This window comes from Aquarana catesbeiana, linkage group LG03, assembly GCF_042186555.1.
Source record: "Aquarana catesbeiana isolate 2022-GZ linkage group LG03, ASM4218655v1, whole genome shotgun sequence".
Classification (NCBI taxonomy): domain Eukaryota; kingdom Metazoa; phylum Chordata; class Amphibia; order Anura; family Ranidae; genus Aquarana; species Aquarana catesbeiana.
Window position 1 is genome coordinate 558,149,912 of NC_133326.1, and position 12,464 is coordinate 558,162,375.

The 12,464-nt window shown below is 40.3% G+C and overlaps 1 protein-coding gene across 1 annotated transcript in view; it reads left to right on the forward strand.

The window, feature by feature from the left end:
* The window catches only part of TM7SF3 (transmembrane 7 superfamily member 3), a 59,129-nt gene extending 47,704 nt beyond the window's left edge, over positions 1 to 11,425 (forward strand). The window contains exons 7-12 of the mRNA XM_073621746.1: positions 1,887 to 1,973; positions 2,054 to 2,134; positions 2,336 to 2,488; positions 5,362 to 5,459; positions 6,822 to 6,984; positions 9,969 to 11,425. Of these exons, the coding sequence (XP_073477847.1) occupies positions 1,887 to 1,973; positions 2,054 to 2,134; positions 2,336 to 2,488; positions 5,362 to 5,459; positions 6,822 to 6,984; positions 9,969 to 10,231 (845 nt within the window). The 3' untranslated portion in view covers positions 10,232 to 11,425. The remainder of the gene's footprint in view (positions 1 to 1,886; positions 1,974 to 2,053; positions 2,135 to 2,335; positions 2,489 to 5,361; positions 5,460 to 6,821; positions 6,985 to 9,968) is intronic.
* Positions 11,426 to 12,464: the final 1,039 nt, after the last annotated feature.

Here is a 12,464-nt window from a genome sequence, read left to right on the forward strand (position 1 = left end):
TTCTCATCCCCACCCCTGCCACTGTAATTTTCCTGTGTGGCAGGGGTTAATACAGCTAAGCAGCTGTCACAGGCTCCCATCAAGAGATTCCAACTATGCCAACCCTTTCTGCCTAGCTGCTCCATTCATAAAAGCCATACTACAGATTCTGTGAATTAAGCAGAATCCAAGAATGAAGGGGATGAACCTGTTAATCATCCACCCATCCTCCATTCTGAGATTCTGTTTCACTCATAGAAGCTATAGAACTACTGTGAATGGAGCAGCTAGGCAGAAAGGGCGGGCATAGTCAGGCTTTCTTGATGAGTGTAAACAAAGAAGAAATACCGCGCTGAAAAAAATAAAATGAAAATAGAAAAATAAAAAGCTGCAGCTCAATTTTGTATTCTGTTACACTAAAAGGAAGGAGACTGCGCTAAAAATAAATAAATAAGCATAATGTGACAGTCCATAAAACGTGAAATACAATGGTAAATCCCCACATAAAGGGGATACCATCAAAAAATATCCTATACGGAAATGACATACAGTGAAGTGAGTCTTGATCTAATGATCCTTGTGTGCAAAAAAAAAAAAAAAACAGTGACTGTGAACCTCCACCGTAAAAAGTACATGCTTACCAGAAGGCAAGCGATAGCAAGCCTGTAAGCTAGGATCGATATCCTGACATCAGACCAGAACCAGCAGTGGATCACTTGATGGCAATGAGGACATTCCAGAGGATTGGGGCTCAAAGAATGGACCAGCGATCCGTATTATGGGGACATAAAAAAAATTCTCCATAGTGTAAATCCATTAAAATAATTTATTAATAAAGAAACAATTGCACTTACAGCAAACTGGAAAAAAAACACTCATAGAAAGATGCCGGCTGGCTCGCAGACACCCGTCCACCAATACACGATACACCGCAATGACGTCAGCACGCCTCCCACCCAGATTCTGTGAATTAAGCAGAATCCAAGAATGAAGGTGATGAACCTGTTAATCATCCACCCATCCTTCATTCTGAGATTCTGTTTCACTCATAGAAGCTGTAGAACTAATTCTGTGAATGTAGCAGCTAGGTGGAAAGGGCGGGCATAGTCAGGCTTTCTTGATGACTGACTGTGACCGCCCCTTAATATTGCGGGGGGGGGGGGGGCCTTGGAGGAAGAAGATTTTGACTAAAAGAAGAGCAAAGTAGCACAAGGGACACATCTAACCGAAGTTTAAGTAATGTCCCTTCTGCTATCCTTTCTTTCTGTTTTTTTTTGTTTTTTTTTGTTTTTTTTCTTTGAGCTAAACTTAGGTTTTTAAAACCGATTTTTATCTCAGTCTTTATCTTTTCCAATAAATTGCAACCAGCATTACCCACAGACATAATCTGGTTCACTAAGGTAAACGGTATTATGCATATGGATAATCTTACAGCCACTCTTCACTACAGGGAGGAAAATTTTGGATCCACATGGGCATCCTGGATACATTACACCTATTCTGCAGAGTACAAAGACACCCTAACAGGAACCCATTCTGACTGTTATAAGCCTGATAAATGTGAATATAAAGGGTTTATTATAAAAAAATAAAAGGTTTTAACAAGCATCTTGTTGACGTGTTCTAATCAAGTGGGACAGGGACAAAACCAGGAACTACAGAAGGGAGATCCCATCTCAGGAGTCCCCAAGCAATAAGGGAAGCCAACAGGGAAACTTGCTCACCACCACCATGCTTTGATTATAATATATGCATACTTGTGCACAATAAGAACTGTTTTTTAAATGATATAGTGCTTTACAGTCAGTGGTTGATCTTTGAGCCTCAGGTTTGTTGTGGTCTTGCTGTAACTTTTTTTTTTTTTTTTTTTTTTAATTTGCCTCTTCATTTTTATTCTTTTTCTCTAGGCAAAGTTTCATCAAAAATATTCTTCACCCTCTTTGCCATCTTGGGCCTCTTTGTCTGTTTTCTTGGCCACCGTTTTCTCAAGACAGGTTAGTGCCCAGGTCCTTTAACATAATAGGCTGAATGAGAACTTAAAGTGTGACACACTAATTTGTTTTCATCTTCCCAGGATTCTTCTTTACTGGTTTTATCATTTTTGGGTTCCTCATGTTTGTTCTGCTTACCAGAGTCACACTCCTTGGCTACAATGGTAAGTTTTTTTTTTTTGTTTTTTTTTGTTCAGACATTGTTCTGGAAGCAGACTGTGTTGTATCTGTACTACTTTGCTGGTGTTGTCACTGTCACGTGCAGCCGTTGGCCAATATAGGCAACTCTTGGACTAGGTCAATGTATTTTGATTTGGAGAAGTATGACCTACTGCTGATTTTTTTTTTTTTCTTGTCCTTGACAGATCGCCTGGTCTTCACCGGCCTCGCTGGAATTTTAGGGGGTGTGCTGCTGGTGGGGTATTGGTGGAGATTTGGCTGTGTCTACATGTGCATGCTCCTGGTGGGGCTGGTTTTAGGATTTCTAGTTTCATCCATCGTCTTCTTCACTCCTATAGGTACAGTAAAATTATTGCACTACATAAAGTGATATGACCCAATGTAAGCTTAATTATTTTCTTGAGAAACCCCCTTCTAATATGAGGGAAGGTTCAAAAGCTCAGCTTGTCTTTGATTTTCCCAATTTCAGTTCACATTGATGTGTGTTTTATGCTGTGTGACAGTAATAACAAAAAAATTGTTTTCATGTTGAGCAGACTCCATACTAGTGGACATGCCCCCAGCAGACTTAAAGGAGAAGTGCAAATTCTAACAATTCAGAATCAAAAGACCCTGTTGTATGTGGTGTTTTGAGAAAAGCCATATGTGTAGTAGCTTTAGAATGTCAGACAGCCAATGTTCCCTCCCTGGTAGTGGATTAACCACTTCATATCCTTAGGCCGTCATATGACGGCCTCGACTTTCCGAGGTTATATCTGAATGATGCCTGAGGCTACAGACATCATTCAGATACCTGCATTTTCAGCTGGCGATTCCGTACACCATAAGAATGATCATAGCGGCTGTTCCGCCGCTTGATCGTTTTTACGGGCGGCGAAAGGGGACTCCCGCCGCCCTCCGGTGCTTCTACCGACTCACCTCAGCAATCGGTGAGTCGGAGAGCGGATCCGCCGGCGCTGGATGTAGATCATAGAGATTTCTGGCGGACCAGATGGTCGCCGGAGTCTCTATGATCGTTCAGAGGCCGGGCGCGATGTTATGACGTCACGCCCGGCCTCTGCATTAAAAAAACCGGCGCCGCCTTGGCTGGGAAGCGATGATTTTTTTTTTTTTTTTTTTTTATTTTAGGCTTCCCAGCCTAGAGGTGAGATGTGGGGTCTTATTGACCCCACATCTCACTGTAAAGAGGACTGATCATGTCATATTACTTGTAATAGGAATAAAAGTGATCAAAAAATTTTTTTTTTTTTTTTTTTTACGTCAAAATAAAAATTTTTAAGTAAAATTTAACAATAAAAAAAAAAATATTTTTTTAAAGCGCCCCTGTCCCCGTGAGCTCGCACGCAGAAGTGAACGCATATGTAAGTCCCGCCCACATATGAAAACTGTGTTCAAACCATACATGTGAGGTATCGCTGCGAACGTTAGAGCGAGAGCAATAATTTTGGCCCTAGACCTCCTCTGTAACTCAAAACATGTAACCAGTAAAAAATTTTAAAGCATCGCCTATGGGGATTTTTAAGTACCAAAGTTTGGCGCCATTCCACGAGCGTGTGCAATTTTGAAGCGTGACATGTTAGGTATCTATTTACTCAGCGTAACTTCATCTTTCACTCTATGCAAAAAATTTGGCTAACTTTGCTGTTTTTTTTTTTTTTTTTAAAGCATGAAACTGTTTTTAAAAAAAAAAAAAAAAAAAAAACGCGTTTAAAAAATTGCTGCGCAAATACTGTGCAAGATAAAAAGTTACAATGACCGCCATTGTATTCTCTAGGGCCTCTGCTAAAAAAAATATATAATGTTTGGGGGTTCTATGTAATTTTTTATCGCAAAGAAATGATGATTTTTGACATGTAGGAGTGAAGTGTTAGAATTGGCCTGGATGCGAAGTGGATTAAGGTTCTACCCTGTCTCTTCACCCCCCCCCCCCCCCCCTTTTTTTTTTTTTTTTTTTTTTTTTTTTTTTTTTCTCCATGATTCTTCCTTCTTTGCTCTGTACCTACTTTTCCAAAAAAGGTAAAACCTCCTGTGGGGCTTTCCGAACTACCCCTGTAGGCAAACCAAACTGCAACATTGCCCACTTCGTATATGGGCAGTCATCCTGGCCATACTACACGTTAAATGGCTGACATTGTTTTATTTCGCTCTATTAATCCCATGCTGTAAAACCTAGTATGCCAAATAGAAAAAAAAGGGGCACATACATTGTTGCATTTAGAGACCCTGTCACACATCCAAATCGGTGACACTGTATGAGGGAGATGACTGCTAAGGAATGGATTTTCCAGGAATAGGCACTTTTCTAGCAAGCGAAGAAAAAATTATTTATGGAAAGGAAAACACTAAAAGCTTCTTTGTGCTTTTACCTGCAATTTAAGTAGACGGGTTCTTATTCAAATTGAAGTACTTACAAGTCTTTATATGTGTATAAATTCTGTTCCTGTCTGCTACATCAGCTTGTTATGGTACAGGCTTCTAGTACAGCTTCGTAAGAACAGTTGTGAGTCATAGAGAAGGAGCATGCATGCAAAGTAGCATGTATACCTCTTCAGTCTGTAAGCTGCTTGGAGTGTGCACCCGGCATGTGTAGGATCAGTGTTATCGGTAGAGGGACCACTGTGTCTGCTGGGCATCTGATGTCACAAACAGGATGGTAGCACCCTTCAATAATTTTAAGTGTTCCCTCATTGCACTGCAGAGGGACTTTGCCAATGATGTTGCTAAAGCTGGGGAACATAAGACTGACTTTTGTACATATTTTTATTTTTTTTTTCTTTCAAATGACCATGGAAACTCTTGAAGCTGGTCCTAAGGCTCTTTATTCCTTTTGGAGAGGCTGTTTATCATCAGAACCAGCATATGACGGCCTCTTTATAGGGATTATATAGATTTGTCCACATATGCACCAAAGACTTTGAGACCCCTGAGTTTTTAGCTTTGACTGTGCAGTGCCCCATGAGAACAAATTCCAGAAAATTCAATTTTCGGGCCCTTTTTGCCACTTTTGAATCCGCTTAAAAGCTGGATGCTTCCCTAATGTTCTATTCATAACTGTTCTGGTTTGTAGGAATGAAAAATCTAACGTTCACTTCACTTTAGTTGTCACTGTAAAAATACTATTAATATCTTGTTGCTTCATTTTTATATTGAGGTTAGGTGTGTGTGTGTGTAATGTGAGTTTTTTTTTTTTTTCTTTCTTTCTTTCTGGCAGGGGATTTTAACACTTTTCGCAACGACACAGTGTTCTGGCTAACCTTCACTTGTATTGCACTGCTGGCGCCATTGTGTCTGCTCCCTTTCCCACGAATAGTAAGTATTCACCTCCTTTGCTTCACCTAACATTTGGATTTCTTTCTGTACCTAAAACATCTTAGTATGCTTAGGACATTATGTGAGGCCCTTGTGCCCAACACTCCCTGTGGCGTTGGTTGTGCGGCCCCACTAGACCGTTTTTTGGGTGTGGGGTTTTTTTTTTTTTTTTTTTTTTTTTTTTTTTTCTCTAACTCCTATGTGATTACATACTTTCACACTGGGGTTGATTTTGCTAAAACTGACTAGTGCAAAATCTGGTGCAGCTCTGCATAGTCAAAAGCCTAATTAAGCAACCTGATGTTAAATTCTGATTGGCTACCATGCACAGCTTAATCAGATTTTGCACTCTCCAGTTTTAGTAAATCAACTCTACTATCTTACTTTTGTACTGTCCATCCCTTTATATTATATTTTTTCCCTCCAGATCTTTTATAATGTATCTTGAGAAAATATCAAATGTGGTGCAAGTACTTTTGATTTATACAAAAAAGAAATAGAATTTCAAGCAGAATAAAAAGAACATTACAAGTGTTCTCTGAAAACCTAATGTACCACAAGACATGTACATAACAGGCTATACATATTAATAAAACAAGAGTCTCTGCGACTGTCTTCTCCTCTGCAGTATGCAGAAACCCATGGGAGAACAAAGCAACACGTGGTGTAAGTACTTTTTAAGTGGCCTGTAGGGGGCACAAATATGTAAGCACTGATGTGTAAGTCCCCAGTCTCCAACAACTGGTATACCATGTTAGGAGTCTGACTGTCTCTTGTAACATGTCTGCAGTCTCTGACCATCTCTTGTAGCATGTCTGCAGTCACTGATAACTTTCTGTAACATTGAATTCACTGAACTATTAAGTGCAGCCTTTTTGTGATGTTCAGAACTGTCCAACCGGAAGGTAAATAACCATAGCAAAGTTATTTCATTCCTCCACCTCCCCGAGAGCAGCCCACTTGGAATAATACTTGCCTGTCTCACTGATCCAGCAATTTTTCCTCTGACAAGGTCCTAACCAGTTTCTCTTCAGACAGTGGATGTGTGATGCTACTCCATTAATTCATACGGACAAGTCATACTCATGTCAGCCTCCAGCCAAAAATTTAGAGTATGACTTGCATAAGGAATGGAGCCTTGTCATGCTTGTGCAGTGTGAAAAGGAGCTGTCTGGGACCTTGTTGGAGGGAAGATCACTGGATCGGGGAGAGTTGAGCTATGCATTCTCATTTTCTGTTAATCTCATTCATACAATGAATTTCCTGGAAATAACATTGTATGGACTGTGTAAAAATGATATATCCTATTTGCTCTAAAATCTTGGACTGACTGGCTTTACTTTTTTCTTTTCTTTTTTTTAGCTGAATATTTTGTCCTGCAGCATAGTTGGCTCCTACGGAGTCGTGCTAGCTGTAGACAGTTACCTGTACACAAGTCTCAGCTACATTACCTTAAACATCCTCAAGAGGGCACTGAACAGTGATTTTAGCACAGTGTACACCAGCGTGCCTTTCCAGACTAATGGTAAGAACAGCTGAGGATTCTCTGCATTTGATAGAATCTGTGTAGACAATGTAAAGTTGTGTTTTTTTTTTTTTTTTTGTTTGTTTGTTTTATTTTATTATTTATTTTTAGATCATTACTGCATATGATCAACTTTTAATTTTAATTTTTGTGTTTTTGTGAAGTGTTTGATTGCTGTCTATGTCTTCACTGTAAAGATTTCCATTCACATCCTTACCCAGAAATGCAACAGGAAGTGAGATGAATTTTCCTCAGTGAAGTGAAATACTGCCTTTTGACATTTATCACTAAAATTTGCCTCTACTGTGGGATTTCCCTCTGCTTCAGTTGTAGCAACAACTGTTACATTTTAGATTCCTTCCTTCTTTATCCTAGAAGTCGTCGCCTTGGGTAATCTGCATGCAAATATAGCCTGCCTAGAAACAGCCATATTTTGATATTTACAGAGCTCCACCCAAGAGCCAGCCCACTGCTTGCATCATAGTGGAGGGCCCTTGAGAAGTGTACTGAGGCAGCTGTGAGAGATGCTGGGATGTTTTTAGGAAGCTATGTACAACACCTTATTGATGCCTCCTACCAGTGATGATTTACTTGCATTGCAAAGGGAAGCGCAGAGTCCCAGTGATTATATCACTGGGCCAAAAAAAAAGAGGCATGTAATAAACAAAGGACGAACCAGGGAAAGCAAAATGATAAGCAGATTAACCACTTGACGACAGCCCACAGTACATTTACATCTTTAGTTTGATGTTAAATACCGTCGTTATGGCAGCAGCTAGCTGCAATAACCCCGGTATTCTCCTGTTCTGTGGCGATTGTCTACAAAATAAAAGTAGTGTCAGCAGTGCATTCTCCACGAGATCACTTTTAGAGGCGCCCCCCTTCCAACCGCTTCCCAGTATTTTCCCTGCTTATCGGAGAGATCGGTAGAGGAGTAAACAATCCGATCTGCTGGAGTGATGGGCAGGAAGTCAAAATGGCCCCCACTCAACATGCCCTTGGTGGACCGGAGAGCGAAGTCCAATGTCACTTCCACTTCATGGCCTTAAGCCCTGGTTCACATTGATGCGATTTGGCATGCGATGTCAAATCTCATGCCAAATCGGTGGCAATGGCCGCGTCCAAATCGATTCCCAAAAGTAGTTTCTGTACTACTTTTGACGATTTCGTGGTGTAATTTCCATTGACATCTGTGCAGATACTTTGAAATCGCCCACCATGTTGGGATGTCTCTGAAATCGCAACCGAAGTTGGGACTGACATGCGGGAATGAAATTGTGCGTGTTCAGCTAAACACGCATGATTTCATTCCCACATTCAGCGTGAACCTAGGCTAGAAAATTACGTGGAATATATATATATATATATATATATATATATATATATATATATATATATATATATATAGATAGATATAGATAGATATAGATATAGATAGATATAGATAGATATATAGATATATAGATATATAGATATATAGATAGCTATAGAATATATATATATATATATATATATATATATCTATAGATATATATATATATATATATCTATAGATATATATATATATATATATATATATATCTCTATATTATATTATATTTGGGGGTTCTAAGTAACTTTCTAGGAAAAAAAAATTTAAATGGTTAACCACTTCCCGACCGCCGCACGACTATGTACGTCCTAAGTTTGAACGGGGATATCGTTGTTATGGCAGCAGCTAGCTGCCATAACCCCGGTATCCCCGTTTTCGTGCGGCGGCCGGCTTTCAGATAAAAGTGGTCCCTGCGGTGGATTCGCCGCAAGATCACTTTTATTGGTGGCGGGAGAGGGCCCTCCCGCCGCGATCCGGTGCCCTCCGCCGCTTACCGGAGCCGTCGGTAGCGGCGGAGGCGATCGCGTCCTCTGCCGTGGTGTGTATAGAGACGAGTGAGGCCAAGATGGCGCTCACTCATCTCCATGACACTGCTGGGCGGAAGCGACGTCAAAACGTCACTTCCGTCCACGCCTCTTAAAGGCATATTTTTTCAAATGTCATTTTTCTAAATGACTTTTTTTTTTTTTTTTTTTATTGCATTTTAGTGTAAATATGAGATCTGAGGTCTTTTTGACCCCAGATCTCATATTTAAGAGGTCCTGCCATGCTTTTTTCTATTACAAGGGATGTTTACATTCCTTGTAATAGAAATAAAAGTGACACAATTTTTTTTTTTTTTTTAAAGTGTAAAAATAAATAAAATATTGTAAAATAAATAATAAAAATAAAAAAAAAATTTTTAAAACCCCCCTGTCCCGACGAGCTCGCGCGCAGAAGCGAACGCATACGCGAGTAGCGCCCGCATATGAAAACGGTGGTCAAACCACACATGTGAGGTATCGCCGCTACCGGTAGAGCGAGAGCAATAATTCTAGCCCTAGACCTCCTCTGTAGCGCAAAATATGCAACCTGTAGAATTTTTTTAAACGTCGCCTATGGAGATTTTTGAGGGTAAAAGTTTGACGCCATTCCACGAGCGGGCGCAATTTTCAATCATGACATGTTGGGTATCAATTTACTCGGCGTAACATTATATTTCACAATATAAAAAAAAATTGGGATAACTTTACTGTTTTTTATTTTTTTATTCAAAAAAGTGAATTTTTTCCAAAAAAAGTGCGCTTATAAGACCGCTGCGCAAATACGGTGCAAAAAAAAGTATTGCAATGACCGCCATTATATTCTCTAGGGTGTTAGAAGAAAAACCATATATAATGTTTGGGGGTTCTAAGTAATTTTCTAGCAGAAAAACCTGTTTTAAACATGTAAACACCTAAAATCCAAAACGAGGCTGGTCTTAAAGTGGTTAAACTTCTTTTATGAGGCCCATTGTCATTTTTATGATTTGTGTAATTCTAGCAATGTTCATATAAAAGCAAATATTGATGGTTATGAAGTAGGGAGTTTAGGGTTATGGTTCACAGGCCTAACTGCCTCTTGCATCCAACAGATTTCATCATCATCGCTGTGTGGGCAGTCCTTGTGCTTAGCGGAGCATTTACCCAGTTTTACAGAGAGCGTGAACTGCCGCCTTTCCCACCCACTCCCTATGTGATATGGAAGAGGAACAGAGAGAGACGAATAACGAACATTCTAGATCCCATCTACCATACGCCTCCACTTAAGGAACGAATTTTGGCCAGCCTGGCAAGATTCAGGGATCTCTTCCGCAAGGAGCAGCCTCTGGGCGAACGGACACCTTTACTACTATAGCCAGTATGAGGTACCAGGCTGACTGCAAGAGACTCACAGGAAGCATGTTCACGGAAGGGAAGTTACACATCCTTTCTGGAGTGCAAGCTGAATGGATAGAATCCAGTAGAGGAAAAACTCAGCTCCCTCTGCTGCCCTTTTTTCCTGGCATTCATTCTGTGCAAAACAGTAAGGTTTACAGTATTGGGCTTCAACAGCAGAAGACATGACATGCTGTGCCTTTTTTTTTTTTTACCACAATTTAGAAGCCCTAAACTTCTTCTGTTGTAGCCCCTAAATACAGGGCACCCTGAACAACTTTGTATGTGGTGGGTTCTCACGATTCTCTTTGTAGAGGAAAGCTTTTGTTGCCCTTAGGACTCAGAGTATCATTTTCACTCTCCCATACTGCTCTGGAAACAAGGATTTCATCATGAGGGAGGCAGGCTGTAAAACCCAGAGTGTGCTAAACCTTTATAAAAATGTAAATGGATACCTGTTGCAAGGCGGAATACCTGTGGAAGCAGCTGTCTCTAGACTTACTACCCGGGGAAATGAAGTGGAACCTTTTCAGGGTCACAGCTTGGAACAGGCATGCAGGCTCTGGTAGCCAGAGAATGGCTATTTCCCTGGGAGCCCTTTCACCACAGGTGTTTTGGTTGGGGGCAGAGGCCTTTTATTGGGGTTTGGCCCACTCTGGCATTATAGTCCCAGGGCAATCCGGTAGCTTGGGTGTGGAATCTGAGGGCAAAGATGGTGACCAGAAGCCATTTTAACTGGTGTGTTTAGGTATCTCTGGCTAATTAACATTGGTTGACAAACTGTAATTTGAACCTACCAGCTTGCAACATTCTGGGGCTTGTAATTACTGGACTACTGGAGGACCACAGTTGCCTGACCACCTTGCCCAGCACCCTTGAACAGTAACTAAAATGTGTTGCCATTCATGTTGTTTCAAGGACTTCTGTTGTGTGAGTGTTTAGTACATTGATGTCTCTACCTACTGTCTTTTTACCACTATAATGATGTCTCGGTCTGTTCTATGTGACAGAATCTGAGAAAACCACCGTTGTGTTAATTATGCTGTTATAACCACTTCATTCTGTTTTTCATATATGGTATTTTTTGTATAAAGCGGAAACATGCACTGGGAATTCATTTAATTTACTAAACTACCTTTTTTTCCAAAAGTAAAATTGTATGTTTGCAGAAAAAGTGTTTGACTAGTCATTGTAGTATTTTTTTTTTTTTTTTTTTTGATTGTGCACCGAGCAGCTCCAATCCTCCCTCCTCTTTCCGGGTCCCTCGCCGGCGCTCCTGGCTCCCCCCCCCCCCCCTTTAAAGGAACCATCACGATATCGAAGAATCGCAGCACTATATAAACTCTTATTGTTATGTTTTGTCATTTTGTTATTGCAGATATTATTGATTATATGGTAGATATTGTAGACTATTTTTTAATGATCCTATATATTTTACTGAGCAGACAGCGCAGGAAGTTTCTACTTTAATTCTTAAAGGAAGTACACACCACTTTTTTTTTTTTTTTCCCCCTTGCTGCAGTCAAAACTTTAATATTTGGGCACACCACAGCACAGGGACACTTATAGTATTTAGTTGTTCTGGGTATTATCACAGACCTTCCCTGCAGCTATGGCTTTATTTGAATTTATCAAACACCGACCAATTAACACACACAAGAAATTTTTACTCACACCACCAACAATCCTGATATTGAACACCTGTTAAACCCCTTCATGCCGACTGTACGTAAATTTGCATTCATGGCTTGAAGGGGTTAAACCGGGGTGATGCCTGCAGCTGCACGCATCACCCTGGTACCAATTTTTTTAAAGGGGGCAGTTGGCTCTTTAGTGATAACAACTGATGCGGCTAAAAGCTGCTCGGCTGTTATCCTAAGGAGCGGGAGGGGACGTCCACTCCCTCGCCACTTTCCACCACTTTTCCCGGGACCTCCGTCCCACTGCTGGGTAGAAATCGGCTCTGAACACTGATTTTAAAAAAAAAAAAAAAAAAAAAAAAAAGAGACCGTATTCAGAATCGCCAATTTTGGCGATCAGAATACTTTTAAGTGCAAAGGAGGGATTTGGGGTCTTTTAGACCTTTTGATCCCTCCATAAAAAGTACCTGTCACCACCTGTTGTCACAAGGGATGTTTACAGTCCTTGTGAAAGCAATAAAAGTGATCAGAAATATTTTATTTATTTTTTTTATTTTATTTTTTTTTTTAATG